Raw genomic sequence first — 20,945 nt, forward strand, 5'->3', positions numbered from 1 at the left:
AATTTCTCTGCTAAATAGAGTCAGAATTGACAGTCTACTTAAAATAAGGGAAAATATCTAGAAAATCCAACTGACATTTTATTTTCATAAAGGTCTGACAGTGTTGACAAATAGTTGAGTGAAATCATGTAATGTTGAAAATTAGAAGAATATTTTAAAGAATATATATATACTTATATATAACTCTTTATTCGTCCACATATGAGCAGCTTTCTTTAGTGAATATATATTTTATTATATAAGAGTTATGGTCTGAGGACAGGTGCTTTTAGGGGTACGGACTGTCAATATGTGATTACCAGAAAATTAAATGAAATGTTTGTTACAAAAACATCTGTTTGATCAGATTAATTTCTGCTCAATCTGCTATTTCAAAACCTAATGGCAGGTAAAGTGGGACATGTGGTGTGCCACTCTTTATTTGTGGTGAATGATGGCTTTTGGGTCATATCAAGAAATATTTCTCTCTAATCCACCCACAACTCTTATATTTGATTACTTATTTCTGATTTTCGATGTAAATTAGGATAAAATATCGCGCGCTGTGAAATCAGAACTCGCGCCAAGCTTCCCGTCCGGAGTGGGTCACGTGTCTGATCAGCTGTTATGCGGCACATCCGCCTGACTCGCGCTAGTGTTTACATGCAGGCTGCACGGGGCAGAATGGGCAGACCCGCCTGAAGTATTGCAGGTAAAATATCAGCTGAATTTTCTTTACTCCATTGAAACTGTCGTTTGCGATAGTCGGAGTGCTTGTCAAAACTGAAGGCAGAGACATAAAGAGTGAAATGCTGATCAATGATTCAGGTCGGAAGTGTAGAGCTGCCAGCCCCGTAAGGCCTTTCGACTCGACATATCCCTTACTCAAATGTATTAACCGCTTTTAATCAGTTTTCTGATGTAAATCCCAAACAGTAGGTCCTGGATATGAGAAATGATAACTATCACTTTGAAATCTATCTTTGATATTTAGGCTGTAGGGATGCCTGTAAGTTTCATACTATATTTCATTGGTTATTCAATTGATGTCTGTCCACATTATGGATCAATGTCCATTTTTATTTTCATTTCTGGTTAGGGAGCCATAAATCTTGGTCCTCGTATCTGAAATCTGTATGATTATAGACACAGACTAGGTCACATTCCCTCTAAAATTCTGAATAATGTGACTAATAATTGGTTTTAAATTGTTAATACTTAATTTTTTATGTTTGGTCTCCTCTAGTCTTAAATATGAGGTACCTGTTTTGCAGATAACTTATAACCAACTTAACTGACTTAAAATAACCAATATGATGGCTAATATTATAAATCTATACTGTAATGTCTCTTCAGACAAATCTAATTCAATAAAACGTAACTTAAAATAGACAACATGGATAAGTATTTTCAGAGTCCTGATATTAAGCCTTGATATGATCTGTTTTTTTAATATGGGAAAAATCAGAATCAAATAAAATTTTATATGATTTTATAACATTTTATAAATAAGCAATTGAAATAAACCATTTGAAATAAAAGTTATGTAATAACTAAAATGGAAAAATTACCACCTGAATTTTAGTGACGCCCTTTCTGAGAATCTTTTGAGAATTTGATATTTCATGATTCCTCTTTCCCCTTGAATATATTTGCTAAATGTTTTTTTCTTTTTTGTCTTTTTTATGTTACATTATATGATTTTCTTTGGATCTAAGGGCACATAGTCTGAACAACAGTAAAAGATTCACCGTGGCATCACAAGATCAGATCGCTGCCCCTTTTCACACTTGCTCACACACACACACACACACACTTGGTGACATCTGAGTTAAACGCCTGTCATGCTGCAACATTTAATGAATTCAGACCATGTCAGATTATAATTAGCTAATGGCATTTGGTTAATCCATGTTTAAAGAAACCTATATGCCTACTCTTAGCCCTGTAATATTGAAAAACTCTGTTGAGTTTCATGTTATCATCGTATGTGAATACATGTATATTACAGAAGCAGAACATGTGCACATTCTTCTCTTAATTCAGTACTGCTCTAATTTTATAGGCAAGCATATTTCTGCACTAATGATAATGTAGGGTTTGAGTTCGCCCAGTAGCTTGTAGAATTCCTACAAGCTTCTGTCATGTGGTTGGTGCAGGAGCTCTGTTCTGTAATTGGCTGTTGAAGTGAAGGCATGTGAGTGTGTTTAAGCAGGTTTAGGCCTGGTCTGCTTCTGTAACCCTCATTATTGGTGTGTTCTACACCCTCGGCATTTTGATGTAATGAGCTAGGTTTTGTCTCATAAAGCTCCTTAAATGTTTGATGGATTATTTTGTGATCCTAATTCTAGAAAATGAGGATCATGTTAAATATTTGTTATTTTTACTAGTAGTCTAAAATAACCTCCTTTTTAGCATTTCTATTTGTGCAAATGACTTTTTTTTCCCCTAGTTAGTTACTTTAGTGAGTTATGATTGTTTTGTTCCTTCATTTTGGTTCAGCACTGGTTTTCTCAGGTGCTCATTTCATTATTTCTGATACACACACAGTAAATAAGGATTGCATATAGCCCTTTCCAATCCTAATGTATCAAAATAGAGACATTACCATGTTAATCTTAGCTAAATCAAAATTATGTACAACAAATATATTCAACCCTAATTCTAATCAAGCTTTTCTCCTTATGCACATGTATAAGCACATACAGACACACACATATACAAGCAAAGGAACTTATGCCCTGCATCTGAATCAAGTAATATCTACCACCACAGTTATTTGATGTAGTGATAAATATTTATGCATGTTATGTGTGTGTGTGTGTGCTAGTGAAATATGCAAGGATTAATTTGTGGAGTGACTGCATCAGTGCTGGCTTTAGCCTGCAGCTGTGCCAGTAAATGCAGTAGTTGCAGTGAAACAAACTGAACATTAAGACATTAAGTTTCATGCTATAAAAAACCAAGAGAGTTCTACACAGAGTTCTTTTTATTTCTATTTTTAAATGTTTTACTTAATAATCTTTTTTGGTGAAAGTCTTGTTGAATTCGTTTGTGTGAGGCATCTAGCAGGTCCAGTTTAATATTATTGTTGTTTAGCATATTTGAATAATTATTCATGTGTCTGCCTTGAGTTAATAATTCCTCTAGTTGTCCCTGAGGCTTTATGCTAATTTCCTGCACTGTACTTCACTGCTGAGGATCCTGGGATTTCCCACTGTACCAGAGCTAATGCATAAATCTAATTGAGCTGGGCCAGGGAGGTCGATTATACATGAGGAAAGCTATCTGTTAGCTTATAAAATTTGAAATCTGCCACTTATGATTTATTTTTATTTTGACAGAAAACAAACTTTTGAATGACTGTCAGTAGGGAGGTATGCTTTTATTGTTATTATTGTTGTTGTTGTTAATACATTTCTTTTTATATTATTTATTTATAATTATGTTCTTGCTATTATTTTATTATATTTGATTTGATTGATAAATTGTAATAATGCATTTGTTCTTTAGATTATTTTATTATTTATATAATTAAATATCTTTTTTATTAGATTATTATCCATGCCACCCCCACAGCATTTCTTCATATATCAGCTGATATACCAGTTCTATATAATGCATGAGTTGCACAGGCTGTCTGCTGGTGTAGTGAGATGTCAGATCAGTCTTTATTAGTTGATAAAGCACGTTTGCTGGAGTTTGTGTGTGTTCAGAACTACATGTAACCTCATTAAAAACAACAGAATGGATTTAGGCTTAAAAAATAGAAAATGACAATCCAGATAAGCCTGTTTTTCCACTTTTTAGAGGCTAATGCTGTCACATCAGCGCTGTCTGGCTCTGGATTGTCGGAGCTGAGATATTTTTGGTTTCTAAATGTCTGGGAATCACTTTGAAACGGTGCATGGCACTGCCAGTGTGATTGTCCACATGCCCTCACTGCTGCAGAACAATTGTACCACATATACAAGATCAAATGAGCTCTGTTTGTTTGCCGCTTTGTTTCTGAGTTTGAGTCAAGACTTGTTTTAATTCACTGCACATCTGTCAATCGTTAGCATGGCTGGTTATTCTGGTAAATGAATACGGGTTTTGCTGGTATAATGATTCTGAGGCGAAGGTACAGTCATATACACAATCCAATTGAACATCATTTAAAGAAACGAGTTGCTGGCACTCTTCATTAATGTTGCTGTCATGAATTGAGAAACATTCGGCTCGTGAAACGCATTTACATTCGGTGCCAGAATTAGCAGCTACACTTGGCTTTAATTACAAACAGCTTTCGACTAAAATGAAACCATGTAATTAATCCAAACAAACACAGTCTGTTTACTGTATACTAACCAGACATGCTAACAGCTGCTGGGTCTCTGGCGGGTTGATTTGAGTGACTGTCCTAACCAGTCCTGAAAAGTAGATGATGGAGACAGTTTTTCATGTCATGTCATTCCAAACCTGAATGCATTTCTTTCTTCTATGGAACATAAAAGAAGATATTTGAGGGATTTTTTTTTGGTAAACAAACATGTTCAGATCCCATTGATGTTTCTCCATGCTATAGAAGTCAATGGAACCTTAAACTGTTTGGTTGTAAATATTCTTCAGAATGCATTCATGTTCCACAGAAGAATGAAAGTCATACAGTTTAGAACTATATAAGGGGGTAAATGATGTCAGAATTTTAGTTTTTGTGTGGACTATCCCTTTAAAATACTTCATGCTGTCCAATAGTTTAAAGTGGAAAGTCAATGAGAAGTACGCCATTAATATTGTCTGTATATTCATTTGTTTTGCTCTGCTGTTTGACAGATTAATGGTTAGTGGACTGTGGTCTCCGCTGTGAACCAGGCGAGTCTAACAGTGAGTATCCACACAATATCTGTTGTAGTTCCTGTTTTGTACTGTAGTGTTGATTGTGGCTTCAGTGGTGGATGTTAATATCACAGTGTTTAGCTCTTCCTCTGTGCTTCTGCAGGACATGCAGCACCCAAACTTCGAAACACGACATCCGCTGCAGCAAGAGGAGCAGGAGACGGGTTACGACCCTCTACAGAACTACAACAGCAACAGAGAGCGTAAGTTACCTAATATATCGACATTCAAACTGGAAACCTGACAGTGTGAATAATAGGGCTGCATATTTTGTAAAGCATTTCTGTTAATAAGAATTGTGATTGGATTTTAACTATTGGTATTAACTGATATATAAGAGCAAAAAAACTGCTTTCATGTTTAAAATTATGTGCTAAAACTACAGACTTGCAACTATGATGTCTCACCAACTATGATGTCTTCACTGTTTTCTCTGTGTTATTTTCTGTTGTTTTATTTCAGGATCATTGGATAGTACTGTTGAGTACACGCTTCAGTCATACAGGTCATTCATTTTTCCCTAATGTCACAAAGCATCAGAGATCCACTCTGGTTCACATGTGAAACTCACTGCTGTGTGAAGAAGGTCTACCTCTATCCTCTAACTTTCCGTTTGACGTGCTCTTTACAGAAAGGAGTGGGATGATTTGTTCCAGAACAGTAACTATCTGGCGCGGATCAGGCAGGCTGGCATTAACGGCCGATTACGGAGCAGCCGATTCCGCAGCATATGCTGGAAGGTAAAGCTTCCTGACAGTGACAGTGGCAGGTGACAGGTTTACTTCTTGTTATTGGGGTTGAAAGGTTAAGTGTGCAATTTCTGTGCCAAACGGGGAAGAAATTATTATGAGCTTTGGTTTTGTTGGTTCCAGCTTTATCTGGACGTCCTCCCAGAAGATAAGACTCAATGGATCAGGCGAACCAAGGAACACCGAGCACAGTATGAGAAGATCAAAGAGACGGTGTGTGTGTGTGTGCACACGTGTGTGTGGCAGTGATTTATGAGTCTTCAGTAGGTTTTGACACTAAATCATGAGTGTTTGTTTTGACCTGCAGCATATTACAAACCCTCGCAAAGCTGCCGGCCAACAGGACCTGGTGGTGAACAACCCACTGTCACAGGATGAGGGGGTGAGAGAACTGCCAGTTTAGAAAAACCAGAAGAATGGCTGGATCTGTTTGATTTACATCTTCTTTTTCTTCTCTCTGTCTCTCTTCAGAGTCTATGGAATAAGTTCTTTCAGGATAAGGAGCTCAGGAGCATGATCAAACAAGATGTTTTACGAACGTAAGTGTGTGAACGTTCTGTAATTCAGTCTTCAGTGTCACATAATCCTTCAGAAGGCAGTTTAATATGCTGATTTGGTGCTCAACTGTGATACATTTTTTTTCAGGATTCTTTTATGAACAGAAAGTTCCAAAGAACAAAAATAGATTTTTTTTTAAATAGACTTTTTACAACAATGTAAATGTCTTTACTGTCACTTTAATCAATTTAATGTGCAATTGCTGAATAAAAGTGTTAATTTATTTAAATAGTAGTGTATCTTTTTTCACTCATTAAATGAGCACACCAAAATTATAATTGAAATTGTTTATTTTTTCCATACAAATTATTATTATTATTATTATTATTATTATTATATTTCTGCAACTCCTTGATTGTCTGCAGGTTTCCAGAGATGCTGTTCTTCCAGGAAGAGGATGTCAGGATGAAGCTGACCGATATTCTCTTCTGCTATGCACGAGAAAACGAACAGCTACTCTATAAGCAGGTTTATTAACACTTAATGATTGTGACAGATGTATCTAATAAAGATTTTGCACAAAATAATCATTTACTTCTCTACTTGATCCTCTCTTTCTCTCTACAGGGCATGCATGAGTTACTGGCACCTATAGTGTTTGTTCTTCACTGTGATCACCAGGCATTTCAACATGCCAGTGAGACGACCAATCCCAGGTCTGACCTATTTACCACACTCGAGAGACTGAAGTCTGAAGACTTGCTCAAATCAAACATTTGTTCTGCACCGAGTTTTGAATAATTATTAATGACGTACTCAGTAATTCTTGGTATATTTTAAACTGTCTTTCCTCATTTGCAGTGAAGAGATGAAAGTCCTTCTGGATCCTAAATTCCATGAGCACGATGCTTAGTGAGTATCACATTATCACACTGGAAGATCTTAAACCCTATTGCCATGTCTCTGTTTAAATGAACCTAGTTGTTAAATACCCTTTGCTCAATCCGTTTCATCCATCTTTGTGTTCTTCAATAATTATCCCATAGTGCCATGTTCTCTCTGCTCATGGAGACAGCAGAACCCTGGTTCAGCAGCTTTGAGCGACAGGTCAGAAAGGTACAAAGATCAAATTTAATGTTAAACATATTGCATTGATATTTTGTTAGTGTCAACTTCAAATGTCAGTCTTGATGCTTAAAAATTTCAGGGCAAAGAAGAAATGTTAACCAGCATCCCCTTTGCAAGGCCACAGGACTCGGGCCCCTCTGTTGCCATAGTGACCAAAGTCAACCGAATTCAGGACCAGCTAGTAAAGAAACACGACATTGAACTGTACATGCACCTCAACAGACTAGAAATAGCTCCCCAGATTTATGGCATGTGAGTATGCATAAATTCTATATATTTTTACTTATATATATATATATATATATATGTGTGTGTGTGTAAAAAGGTTTTTATTATTAATTGAAAATTTAATTAATTATATGTATTATTATTATTATTATTAAACATTTATAATTGTATATATTATTTAATTTTCTTGCCATTTCTATGTGTTGTTGAATATAAACAGGGAATAATTAAACATAGATTAAGCAATAAGTGTTTTTTTTTTACACTAAATGTAGTTTTTCCCCCCGTCATTTATGAATGCTCTATCTGTTTGTGGGCAGTCGCTGGGTTCGACTGCTGTTTGGTCGGGAGTTTCCCCTGCAAGATCTGTTAGTGGTCTGGGATGCTCTTTTTGCTGACAGCATCACTTTGGACCTGGTGGATTATGTGTTTGTCGCTATGCTTCTGTACATCAGAGATGCATGTGAGTACAATTCTCTCTTGTCTGTGCTTCATTCATAACAAAAACCAATGGAACACAAGATAAAGACTGACGCCTACATAATAAACCCAAAGACAGGAAGAAATGGTATGCAGATGAGTTGGCTTATGCCTGCTGGCACTGAACATGTATCCAACAAAGAGCAATAAAATAATTTCATCAACTTATTTGAATATGCAGTAACTATCGTTCCTGTGTTTTTCATGTCATAGTGATCGCTAGTAACTTCCAGACATGTCTCGGGCTCCTGATGCACTATCCTCCTATTGGAGACATCCACTCACTGCTGCTGAAAGCACTATTCCTCAGAGACCCTAAGGTACTGTCGTGCACATTTTCACCTTTAATAATATTAAAGGCATAGTTCACCCAAAAATGAAATTTCTTTCATCATTTACTCACCCTCATATCGTTGACTTCCATAGTAGGAAAAAGAAAATACTATGGAAGTCAGTGGCAACCACCAACTGTTTGATTACCAGCAGTCTCCAGATATCTTCTTTTATGTTCATAAGAAAGCAACTCCTACTGATTTGGAATGACATGAGGGTGAGTAAATGATGACAGAATTTTCATTTTTGGGTGAATTATCCTTTTAAATAAATAAATATTATAAAAGAAATTCTAAATATTATATTACAAACACAATTTATAATATTAGATATGTAAATATATATAATTAAAATACAATAGTATTTATTAAATAAAAGTAATATTTAGTAATATGATAAGAGTGATTATTATTATTATTATTATTATTATTACTACTATTACTATTATTATTAGTTATTCTGAAATATATTTCATACAAGTTTAGAGTATATAGCCAGTGTCCTAAACACAGATTTAACTAGCTTTAAACACAAAAGCACAGACCCTGCTAAAAGTACATTATGCTTAACTCTTTATTTTTGTCATGTCTTTTTATATAACTTCAGAATAATCCACGACCTGTAAACTACCAGTTCCAACAAAACCTTGATTACTACAAAACCCGTGGGGCTGACTTGGTCAACAGAACTCGGTAGCTTGTGTTTTTGTGCATTATCTTTTTTTAAGCATGTCTATGAATTAATAATATAATTATTCATGTATATAGTATAATGTATTTTAATATACACTGTATATTTACAATAATATTTACAATTTTGATTTATTTTTATCGCAAGGGCCAGCACCAAAGTAGCACCTCTCAACATTAATAAAGTATCCAGTTCTCTTCTAAGTTTTGGCCGGAAGCTCATCGCACCGATGGGAGGTGGTTCCAGCGGTATCTCGCCAATTAATAGTGAGGTGATATCAGCTCTTCCCCCTCAAGCTCAAGTGTCCCGCCCATTGGCTGAGCCTCCATCATGCACCACCCCCACAGACACACAGATGAAATCTCAGCCATACCCACAAACACAGAATCAGCACCGGCTACTGAAGTCTGAAAGTATGCCGGTACACCTCAGCAAAGGTGAGCATACATGTAGTGTTGATTGTGGTTTCAGTGGTGGATGTTAAGTTACTAATATTTCAGTGTGCATGGATTATAATGTGATTGTGTACATTCATGTGCTTAAACACAGGAACATGTGACAGAATAGGTATGTGCTCAACAGATTTTCTCTTCTGTCTGTTAGATTTAGGTTCTTGTGGAGCCTCTCAGATATCTCTCCCTGCCCAGATTCACTCTGATACCGCAGGTAACTGCTTCTATGACAATAACATCAGCACCGGAGTATGCATTTTATTTGATCCTGCTTTTTTTTGTTTGTTGTTGTTGTTTGTTTGAGTTTTTTTTTTTTTTTTGCATGCTTTCACTGTGATGTTTCTGCTGTGTAATCCATGCATGCATGTTTGTGTTCAAATAAACTTGGTGTGATCGTGTATTTTGAGTCATGCTGCATTTTGTCACCAGGCTACTATGTGCAAATACTATGTAATTAATTTAAGTAATTAATTTACACTAACAATTGAAGGTCTGGGGTCAATGGAATCAATTGTTTCCGTTTTTGAAAGAAGTATCTTATGCTCACCAACATTGCATTTATTTGCATTTATAAGACTGCATTTGTTTGAAAAACATAGTAAAAACATACTATTGTGATAAAGTATTACAATGACCATTTCTTTTGTAAACTTTGAAACTGCAGTTTATTTCTGTGATGGCAAAACTGAATTTTCAGCATCATTACTCCAGTCTCAAGATGATCTTTCAGAAATATTCTAATATGCTGATTTTCTGCTCAAGAGACATTAGCTACTGCTATTAATAATAATAAGTTGTGCTGCCTAATATTTTAGTGGGAATCGTGATACATCTGTATTCAGCATTTTTTGATTAATAGAAAGTTTAACACTGTTTTTACTATAATTTTGATTCAATTAATTCATACTCACTAAATAAAAGTATTAATTTATTTTGGGTGAAGGTATAATTTATTCTCTGGACTTTCTATGAACATGTCTTATTATGCATCTTCCTTGTACAAATGAGATCCTGCTATACTCAAGGTCATGTTTTGTTTAACTTCTGGTTTATCTGTATCTGTGATTTACTGCATGCTGTGTAATTGTCTCAAACTCTTTGTGCTATTTATGTAGTTTATTGTATGTTATGTTAAAACTTTTCTGCTACCTTTGGTCTTGCTGTCTGAAATACATTTTTATGACTGTTCTTGTAATGTCTACCTTACAGGCCACACCTCCTGGATGGTTAGCTCCTCCCCCAGCACTGAAAGTCTGTCTGTCATGTCTTCCCCTCCTCTCCCAGTGTCAAGGGGCCGAGACTCCAGCACATCGTCTCCTCCCCCCTCTGCCACAAAGAAAGACTCTTTCTTTAACATCAGTCGCTCACGGTCCCACAGTAAGACTATAAACAAGAAGGATGCGGTAAGCGCCATCTTTAATCTTTGCAACTGCTGTAATCATGTTCAATCTTCCACTTTACCATTTGCATTCCCAGACTCCATTTTTCTGTCCCTTTTTTTATTTTCAGATAGCATGTGAATTACTAGGATATTATGTTGTAGCTCCTGTTTTTGTGTTTAATAGGTCCTATATGTATGCTTTTTATACATATGCATTTTTACACACAGGAGGAGCTGGAGGCCCAGGTGTCATTCTTACAGGGTCAGATTAATGACCTAGAGGCCATGAGTAAATATTGTGCCAAGATGATGAACACGCACATAGGTGAGTCAGTGAGCCAGTCAGTCGTCTCTGCTCTAAACCAACGCTGGTGATGGAATGGAAATGATTGTGCTTTGATTGATGGACAGGCAAAATTCAAGATGTGATACTGCAGGAGCATCTGGAGAAGGAAGATGAGGTTCTGGTGTCACTTGCTGGACTAAAACAGGTATGAATCAGGTCTCTGCTTTGCCAAAATAAAAAAAATAAAAAATAAAAATTTTATAATATGAAGATAAATGTTAAAAATATACAACATTTGTATTCTGATCATTTATTTGTTTATTGGCAAGTAGCTATGTAATTAGTACACAAAACATTCCATGGCTCCGGGCTGCCAAATGCATCCATTTTTTTGCACTGGCACAACCACTGCGTTGCCCAACTCATAAGCGCTGCCATTTCTGTTGCATTTAAGAAACATCAAACTGCAAACGAAAGCGAAACTGAACCGCGCTCAAAAGCTAAATCTATTAGAGATCTGTTAGATCTAATATTGAATTACAGATCTAATTTTTGTACATATTGTCCCAGATTAAGGACATCCTGAAGGGAGCTCTCCGATTCAACCAGAGCCAGCTGGAGTCAGAGGAGAATGAAGAGATCACCATAGCAGACGATCACTACTGCTCCACTCTGGACCAGAGTGATCCAGACCACCTGCCTGAAGACACAGCTGTTTCTACTGGCATACAGCAAAAGGCCCCACAGTGCAAAGACCACCAGGAAGGAGACGTGGAAGCTGAGAAAGAAAAGGAGGAGCAGGAGGAGGAGGAGAAGATGGAGAAGGTCTTGACCACTGAGGATATCGCCACAATACCAGAGCCACAGGTTAGAGAGGATTACACACAACTTTTTTTCATGAGAGCAAGTACATGCACATTCTATAAATTAATTTAAAGGTTTTTCTTCGGTACACCAGGAATTAAGTTTTCTGTTTATATGTGTCTCTCTCTCTCTCTCTCTCTCTCTCTCTCTCTCTCTCTCTCTCTCTCATATATATATATGTAATGTGATGGGTTTCAAATGAATTTTATTATTAATTTGAATGTCTCTATTTAGCTTTATTTTTAATTCCTTTTTAGTAATTTTAGTACTTCAAATTCGGTATGTTGCCAAGGCAGCATTTTTTATATTCTAATATTTATATTTCAGTTTTATTTCAATAGTGTCTTGCTTATTTTTTGTTTTTATTTTAGCACTGGTTTGAATTACACAAGATGCTGATAAATTGATTGCATATATCTACATTTGCCCCAAATGATCATGTGATTCACCCAAACACACAACTGTAAATCAATTTCATACACGTTTTATTTACTTTTTATCTTAGGCCACTGAAGGGAGAAACTGGGATGACTACATCTTGGTCTCACAGGATGGCGAGCCATCTGAGAATGAGGAGCAAAGCATAACCACCAAGGCTCCACTCTGTAAGCATATACGTGGCCTAAACAAGGTGGATTTTCAAGACCCTCTGATGGGGACCACATCAGGGTCCTCCAGTCCAGATGATGGCAGCACTCACAGCAAGGACTCTGATTTCACTATTGTTAATCCTACTGACCTTTGAACCTGGATTCCCTCTAAATATGACTAGACCCATCTCCAACACTAAAGAAACTCTGCCGGACATTTGCAGATACAATCTCAGGCTGATTGCCTCATGTGCCCCAAGCCCTGTAACTGAATCCTGGACCACTGACTGTGTGTTTAAGTACAATCTCATTCAAATGTCTCTTTTCTTTATGCCCCAAATATAAGGCCCTATACTGTACCATGTATACCATGTATCCTTTGCTCCGTTACTTAGATGTGGTATCCAAAGCCATAAAAAGCAGCCTCAACTCAAATGAGATTTTCCATTCTGTAATTTTTTTTGTTTTAAATGCCCTTATGACTGAAAGTTTTTGACATCACTTAATGTCTATTTTGAAGCCCCATATTTGGTTTCTCCTAAATCGATATCCTGTGAAATACATTAAGCACACTCTCTGCCTCAGATAAAAGCTATATTTGCTACGGTTCTCCCTCTATCTCCGTCTTTGTCTTCTTTTGGATTACTAAGTGTTGTGACACTGACAGATGCTCAGTCTAGTAGTAGAGAGCTATATCATCCATATGGACTGATTGTTGCTATCCTTCACTCACTTGTCTTTACTTATTTTCCATTAACCAGTGCCTGAACAGTTGTCCAGTTTTGTCTGTTTTCTTTTTTTAAGATTTGCGATTTTACACCACGACATTATTTAAATTATTAATGATTCTTTCATATTTGTCATTTTAAGCCAATGTTATGTGATCCTTTTGTGTTGTAGTATTTCTCTGGCGTCAGCAGTCTCATTTTGTCTTGGTTCCTGTGGTAACTGTGTATTGTTCTGCACATGACACAAGGGATGTTTCTAATACTGATATCTTATTAACTCTGGATGAATAAAAAGCATTACTCTTGTCTAATCCAAAGCTTTGTGCACGTTGCACTTTTCTTGTGTTCTTTTCTGTGGAGATGATAATTGTTCAAATATGCAGCTCATGATTTTCAAACTCGACATCTAGCGGTCAGTTATTGCTATAGCAAGATTGGCTCCTCGTTAATAATGAACTAGCATTTTATTAAATTGGTTGTCAATTCGGACTGTATTACATTTCCTTATTTGTGTAAATCTGATTTATTTTGCATTTAAATGCTAAACAAAATTTTGAAACCTCATAAAGATCTTAGTATGTTTTCAAAGGTCCTCAAGTTCCTCGTGTACATTACCAAACTTTCGTGTAGATACTTTTAGACTCTACCGAATGTCATTATTTTAGAAATAAGTGTGTAATGTTCGAGCTCTGAATAATAATAATAATAATAATCGAATAATGTTATATAACAGTGTAAATAACTTTAACATTCGCCTTATTTGGTATTTATTTTCCAATTAGGACTGAGAGGGTGTGGCGTTTTAACGCAACTCCAGCCAGAAGCACAGACCCAACGAGCCACTCGCTTCATTAACTTATTTTGTCATTTTAATTGTTTTAGATATGGTAAGTAGCAAAAATAGTAACAGCATTTTATAATTTAATATCTCGGATGCATTCTATAAATTTTGGTGCTATTAATATCAAGTTTATTGCTGTGAAAATTTCGCGCGACGACGAACTCGCCATCAGTTGAAATCAGTCCGTGGCCCATTAGATTATGAACATCTGTTAGGAGAGCACAAATGTTCGTCCAATTAACTAATTTTAGCCTAAATGCCCAGATTGCTTAATGAAGAAACATGAAAAGGTCTTGTTGGAGCTCGACCCGGTTTCGGCCGCTTGTGTCGAGCACTTCGAAACTTTTTCACTAACGTTAGCATTTCGGCTGACTCGGGTGTATGTTTAGGAAACAGGCAACAAAACGTGTGGCCTTACTTCAAATCTACGATGTATCAGGGCGTTCAATTACCCTTGTGCCTCATATGTGGTTTATATTCACAGGTAATCGTATTTTAAACCAATGACGTGCCGCTACCGGTTGTTTTTGAGACCTCATGTTGTAATTTCTGTGTGTTCATTGTCTGATAATATGTGTTGATATAATGCCGAAAATGTTGTCTAAAACGTACAGGATATCCAGAAGCACCGTCAGGGCTTTCTGTCCTCTCTGAAGTTGTCTAACGGTTATATTTTACCTGAGGGCAAGATGACGCCCAACACACTGTTCGTCGGAGGGATTGACATGAAGGTAATGACGCTGATGGGAAACCGAAGCTTATACTCCGTTTCTGTGGACTTTATGGTCAAACTGGTACAATGTTTGGTACAACCACTATGCCATGTTTTTTATCAAACGTAGTCCCCAAACCGGTACTTTTTCGACAGGTGGACGAGAACGAGATCAGAGAGTTCTTTGCCAAGTACGGGTCTGTGAAAGAAGTGAAAATCATCACTTATCGAGGAGGAATATGCAAAGGGTGAGTGAGAGTTGTGATTTTCCCTGCTGAGAAGAAAGTGATCAGCCTATGCTGGTTTTAGTGGGTTTAAACTGGACACATCTAGCCTAACCAGCTCAAAAAGTGTTCAAAAATCCTTTTAAAACCAGCAAGGCCTGGATACCAGCTAAGACCAGCTAACCAGCTTAAACTGGTTTAGCTCACTTTTTTCCTTGTCAGAATAGTTTTCTAATAGGTCATTCAGAATATTGTACATACTAATATATAGCATTTTTTCCTGAACTAATTTAATTTGAATCCAGATTTTACCAGGCTATAATTATTGTGCATTGCATCAAGTCGCCCAAATGTTTCTTTTGTCATTTTCACTTTCATGCCATTCAAAGAATGTCATCTTAGAACAGCATAGGCGTAAATAATAGAATTGTCGTTTGTGACATGAACTGTCCCTTTATAGAATGTGTCTTGGAAACCGCTTTCAAAAAAAAAAGTGTCTTCTGTCACATCTGATTAGTTTCCCATCTTCCACACAGGTATGGTTTCGTTTATTTTGGCGACGACGTTGATATCCAGACTATCGTTGATGTAAGGTCACTTTTACTTGTCTACGTGACTTCATCTTTTCTCTTTTTTTGTCTGGGTGTTGATGTTGTGACGATGATCTTGACATCTCGTACATTTTAAATTCTTCTACAGCAGCAAATCAGTTTTAAAGGGAAAAAACTCAAACTGGGACCTGCCATCATGAAAGAGCGAAGTTCTCGTGAGTCCCTGCATGTTGCTGCCTGTTTGGTCTGTCTTGTGCAAAAGTGATGGAATTTAAAAAATATCAATTTTTTTTATTTGGTGCATTGTATTTGTCAATTGTTTCAATTTCAAGAATTGGTTGTGGACGTATTTGGAAATACTCAGATCTTCTAAAATGATTTCTGCAATGTAATCTTAACAACCTAAAAATTAATGTAATTTCATCATTTAAAATGTGTTGAATCTTATTCTTAGGTTCAGTGTCGTCTCCAATGATTGGTCCATCACAGTGGATAAGCCCCACCCCATATGTGTACTGCAGCTGCTGTCCCCCAAACCTGGCCCCGCCCTCACCGGTCTTCAATGGAGGGAATCAATACATGCAGGTAACTACAGTGTTCATACAAACCATGATACTCTGCAAATTAACATCATGCGGAGGAGTTGGATATTCTGTTTCCTAAATTTTTGCATATTCCAAAGATTGTAGAATATCATTGTTTTTCTACGTGTCTGCCTATCTTTTATAGCCTTATTCGTACTCCAGTCCTCCAGGATTTATTGTCCCACAGGTGCCCATGAATTATGCGCAGACCACATATGCCTACCAGGTACATAATCTATTGCTTTCATCTCAGATACACACACTTGGATATCTTGTGCTGACGGTTCATGCACTTTATTTATTTATTTATTATATTTATTTATTTTTCCTCTCTGGTTTTACAATAAAAAAATTTGTAAAAACTTGATTGTTTACAGTATCCAGTGCCACAGTGGTGTGGAGAGCAGAGGACAAGGCTTGTCAATCAGGTCAGCTCCACTCCCCTTAGATAGTAATGTTTCTTGGCGTATTTGATTTCTGGAGGATCTTGTGATGCTGAAGACATCACGGCCATCATGGGAATAAATGAAATGTTATATTAAAATAACAAATATTTGGAACTATATATATATATATATATATATATATATATAATTTTTTTTTTTAAATGCAGCCTTGGTAATGTATAGGATTTCTTTTAAAGCACGGTGTAGTCTTACTGTCCTTATTATCTATTAAAATGCACCAGTATTTTTTGTAGTTCGTATTGTAGTGTTACACGGATGTTAATCAATTTAGCTAACTTTAGTTAGCCTAGTGTTCTTGCCTTGCCCATTAAATTAAGAGTGTGTAAGCTAGTCAAAGACAGCTGCCTCTAGCATTTTAATAATGTCAGTGTAGCAGTAAGCACCGTTTGTACTTAGTCTGTGCTAGAAGATCATTGTCTGAGATTTGCTAAAATGCTCTGCAATCAAGCCCATATATATATAGGGCCATACAGTTAATGAATAACGGATCAACTACGACAGCCTACATCGCATATATATATAATCAGTGGTGTTTGATTTTGATGCCTATGGTTTGTGGCAGAAATGATTTAATTGTATTAGTATTTATTTGATAAGTAGATAGTAATAATAGTTTTCAAATATTTTGGCGAGTTGTAGTGAAAACCTCCTTTGTGTGTAATATGACTGTATCTTATCCCAAATGAAATCGCGAGATATTAGTGATGTGAACTCTCAGGGCTCTAGGAAATGAACCAGATGCACTATCAAACTTTCATTTCTTCCACACGTGTGAAGAGTAGCTCTGAGCAACTACCTCCAAATATATGATACATGTCAATCACAATGTGCCACCAGACTGCAAGCATACAGTCTTTATTATCCATGTTAATGAAGTGCTTGGAGTCTGTACCCATATTACATTTGACTGTTGTTCTGGGCTAAGCCTTTAGATGGCAATGCTGGCTTAATATGAAAAGTTGCAAACACCTGAAGGGGAAAAAGAATGCTAAAATTGAAAGGCTCATCAATAAGAGTTTGATTTCTCTTTCAGAATTATGTGGATTGTGGAGTCCAAACTTTGCTAACCCTTCTGTAGCCTTCAATCACAAGCACAGACTCCTTTTCTTGGTAAGTTTTTGTGCACCTAAAATGAAGATCAAGTCTTTAGTTTCACAAGTCACTCGCTTCTTTATCTTAGGGTAGACTCCAGTAGAAGCAGAGGACAACTTGGAGATAAAGCAGTGAACTTTATTGTGCTTTGAAACACCATTGCAGATATGTTCACCCTGGGTGTGATGTGAAGGTGCATTTTAAGGAAATGACTGATTTATGATCATATGATCATACTGTAACCTAATACCTGACACATCCACACTGAAACAAGACCAGCTTTGTTTGCTTTTGCTTATTCAACCCATTCTTTTTGTATTGTCTTTTTTTTTCTTTGTCATGGCCAACTAACTTTAAAGGCACCTTTTAAGCTCACAAATGCATATTTATATTTTATGTTTGCTTATTTTAACGTTAGACTCACTGTTGGTGATGCATTTAATGTATTTAGGTAACTGTTCTGATGTGTTTAGTGTCTTTTTCTCATTTAGACTGGGGAGTGTTCACTGTTAGTTTTATTTTGGGGTTTTCACATTCAGGGCACAAGTTTGGTTATTGCGCACCAGGGTACAGTGGCTTTCCCCTCCTTTTTTACTCTGAATCTGCTTTCATCAGTTGTCGTCACTGTACTTCAATTAATTTTTCGTTAACACTTTTTCTTTGTTGGTGCAGTTAAGAGGTTTAAAAAAGATCACTGCATTAATTCAAAAAATACAAATCTTCTTTTTTTTTTTTTTTTTTACTGAGCCCTGTAAGTAACAGCAGGTCACGGGACGGTTGACTTGTTTTAAATTAAAGCAATGATGGAATATTGATATCACTGTGAACACAGTCATACTGCATCTTTCTATTTTTCCAACACTTTTTGCACCAGTTCATTTTAATTGAGTTTTGTTTTATTTCTTCATTTTTTGGAAGGTTTGTAAAGTTACGGGTATTGTTGTTCTGAACACAAACCACTGTCATTTTATTCATGGAGTTGTAACACTGTTCTTATAGGTTTTTCTTAAGGGGAGCTTTGATTTAATAGCTGTAGCATATTCATCAAATACTTTTTAAAATCCAAACCTAACTTGTATTGAAATCTTGCAGTTTTATGTCCTCATTTTCCATGGCTTCATGGGAGTTGTGGTCTCTTATTGTACCATAGTCTGATAGCTTCTAATCACTGTACTCCGGGTTTGCCGTGTGTGTATGTTTTGGGTTTTGATGTTGGCATTGTACGGTTTTGCTGTTTTTGTTGTTAATAAAAAATAAAGTTGCATTTATTTTTGCTTTATAAAGGTTGCTTTTTTTATCGTAATAAGCACAAGGTTTGATTTAAATGTTTTGTTGTACATTGTTACATAACTGTAACTTAAAGTTTCTGTAGCATCCTATTGTTTGTTGCTGTGAAATACCGCTTCTCAAACCCATGAATATGCTTTAACATGGATCACTCTATACAGTAAGTGTTAACATTTAACAAACCTCATTCACTTAGGAGTTGAGACTCTATGCTTAGACCTGACAACTTCTGGGCTGTTTGACGAGAGTCATTTTAGTAGCTTACTCTTCAAAACTGAACTGGAATTAAAATAAAAAAGTTATATTGGTACCAGAGATGCTCACAAGTCTCTGAGCTAGAGTCCAAGTCAAGTCTCAAGTCTCTGAGCTAGAGTCCAAGTCAAGTCTCAAGTCTCTGAGCTAGAGTCCAAGTCAAGTCTCAAGTCTCTGAGCTAGAGTCCAAGTCAAGTCTCAAGTCTCTGAGCTAGAGTCCAAGTCAAGTCTCAAGTCTCTGAGCTAGAGTCCAAGTCAAGTCTCAAGTCTCTGAGCTAGAGTCCAAGTCAAGTCTCTGAGCTAGAGTCCAAGTCAAGTCTCAAGTCTCTGAGCTAGAGTCCAAGTCAAGTCTCAAGTCTCTTTATTATATTAAGTCTCTGGTTATAATAAATGTTGCATCACGTACAGCGACCCATCCAAGCTGCTTAGAACACTGCATAGCTATATATAAGGAATTCAAAGCATGTAATTACATGAATAACAATGCACAAATACGATATTAATGTTATTATGACAACTCTATTTATTAGCATACAATATCAACTTTGATTTTGGTATATAATCAGTGTAAACAGGCTATTGCAACATGACAAAAACACCAAGAATGCTTTACTTTTAAGTTATTTTGCATTTATGGATTCAGTAATGGCCTTCTGTCTGTCCTGGCTGTATAGCTGCACACCTCTTGTCTGGCTTAAGAATGAACAAAGCTACACTGACTTATGTTATTCATACAATACCTACTCACAAATAAATATCAAAAACAAAGCCGGCTGCAATGAATTTCTGTGCAAAACAGCTTTTACTACAAACACTTCCACACAAGAACATTGTTATCACACAATAACATTTTGATAGAGAACCAAAAATATTTAAAGTAGATAAAATTAGAATAAATAAAATGGAAATGTCTACATACTATTACTACTGTAAACTTTGCAAATAGGACATCAGCCCCTTCAAGTCAATGAACAATAACAAAGTGGGCTGCAATGAATATCTTTGCAAAACGTCATGGCTTCGCTCCTACCCAATGACAGAGGCACGCAGGTTTTTTTCCACTGGAGTACTCACGTGAAGGATGCGTGCACAACTAATAACTAATATCTTAGTTATTAGCCTGCGCTGGGTGCGCCCCTCCCCTTATAACTGTTCTGTCTCGCGGAGGAGCTCATTTGTGTGCATCTGTGTGAAACACGCGCTCTGAAACACGCATAGGAAAAAAGAGCGACAGAAAGAACGGCTCCCCTCCAGCCGTGACTCGGCTCCCATCGTTCATGTTTATGAGCCGTTCAAAAGAATCGGTTCGTTCGCGAACGTCACAACTCTAACAGCGAGCTCATCTGACGTTTACTAAAAATTAACATTGTTCACGAGTCCCGGAGCTCGAGTCCGAGTCGAGTCTGAAGTCTTTCGAGGACGAGTCTGAAGTCGAGTCTGAAGTCACTGTTTGTGCGACTTAAGTCGCACTCGAGTCCGAGTCTCAAACTCGAGTCCCCATCTCTGATTGGTACATCTAGAATACCTGTCATCCTGTCTCTTTGAATTTCATAAGTGTTATGCTAACTGTTCTGAACCATAATCGGTGTTTACGGTGGAAATATACAAAGTATGAAATGATAAATAAATAAAAAATAACTATTGTCTTTATTAGGGTTATTGTGCCATATA

General features: G+C 36.6%; 2 protein-coding genes across 5 annotated transcripts; both read left to right on the plus strand.

Annotated features, from left to right (window-relative positions):
• Positions 1-564: 564 nt before the first annotated feature.
• Positions 565-13,581, plus strand: LOC113062250 (TBC1 domain family member 5-like). Of its 2 annotated transcripts, none has more exons than XM_026231968.1 (23): positions 565-691; positions 4,795-4,845; positions 4,961-5,060; positions 5,320-5,362; positions 5,489-5,597; positions 5,730-5,819; positions 5,914-5,988; positions 6,078-6,145; positions 6,530-6,632; positions 6,732-6,820; positions 6,966-7,016; positions 7,151-7,220; positions 7,312-7,484; positions 7,781-7,923; positions 8,154-8,260; positions 8,880-8,965; positions 9,111-9,400; positions 9,567-9,629; positions 10,625-10,818; positions 11,025-11,121; positions 11,208-11,287; positions 11,653-11,949; positions 12,452-13,581. In XM_026231968.1, the coding sequence occupies exons 3-23, from the start codon at positions 4,964-4,966 to the stop codon at positions 12,689-12,691; spliced, it is 2,565 nt and encodes an 854-aa protein (XP_026087753.1). In that variant the 5' UTR covers positions 565-691; positions 4,795-4,845; positions 4,961-4,963; the 3' UTR covers positions 12,692-13,581. The 2 variants fall into 2 exon arrangements, with proteins under 2 accessions (XP_026087753.1, XP_026087754.1); XM_026231969.1 differs by having other exon boundaries at positions 7,151-7,211; positions 12,452-12,691.
• A 473-nt stretch (positions 13,582-14,054) lies between these two features.
• Positions 14,055-19,003, plus strand: LOC113062251 (deleted in azoospermia-like). 3 transcript variants are annotated; one of them, XM_026231972.1, is made up of 10 exons: positions 14,055-14,151; positions 14,720-14,836; positions 14,974-15,065; positions 15,578-15,629; positions 15,741-15,807; positions 16,047-16,177; positions 16,322-16,402; positions 16,554-16,604; positions 17,677-17,753; positions 17,824-19,003. In XM_026231972.1, the coding sequence occupies exons 1-9, from the start codon at positions 14,149-14,151 to the stop codon at positions 17,719-17,721; spliced, it is 639 nt and encodes a 212-aa protein (XP_026087757.1). In that variant the 5' UTR covers positions 14,055-14,148; the 3' UTR covers positions 17,722-17,753; positions 17,824-19,003. The 3 variants fall into 3 exon arrangements, with proteins under 3 accessions (XP_026087757.1, XP_026087756.1, XP_026087755.1); XM_026231971.1 differs by lacking the exon at positions 14,055-14,151 and adding an exon at positions 14,357-14,589 and having other exon boundaries at positions 17,829-19,003; XM_026231970.1 differs by lacking the exon at positions 14,055-14,151 and adding an exon at positions 14,359-14,589.
• The last annotated feature ends 1,942 nt before the right edge of the window (positions 19,004-20,945 follow it).

This window comes from Carassius auratus, chromosome 44, assembly GCF_003368295.1.
Source record: "Carassius auratus strain Wakin chromosome 44, ASM336829v1, whole genome shotgun sequence".
Lineage (NCBI taxonomy): Eukaryota > Metazoa > Chordata > Actinopteri > Cypriniformes > Cyprinidae > Carassius > Carassius auratus.

Coding starts and splice junctions, on each gene's coding strand:
- LOC113062250 (XM_026231968.1), top strand. CDS start 4,964: ATGCAGCACCCAAACTTCGAAACACGACATCCGCTGCAGCAAGAGGAG. Junction 5,363..5,488: donor TACACGCTTCAGTCATACAG/GTCATTCATTTT, acceptor TGCTCTTTACAG/AAAGGAGTGGGATGATTTGT. Junction 11,122..11,207: donor GATGATGAACACGCACATAG/GTGAGTCAGTGA, acceptor ATTGATGGACAG/GCAAAATTCAAGATGTGATA.
- LOC113062251 (XM_026231971.1), top strand. CDS start 14,536: ATGTATCAGGGCGTTCAATTACCCTTGTGCCTCATATGTGGTTTATAT. Junction 14,590..14,719: donor TATGTGGTTTATATTCACAG/GTAATCGTATTT, acceptor TAAAACGTACAG/GATATCCAGAAGCACCGTCA. Junction 16,178..16,321: donor GAGGGAATCAATACATGCAG/GTAACTACAGTG, acceptor TATCTTTTATAG/CCTTATTCGTACTCCAGTCC.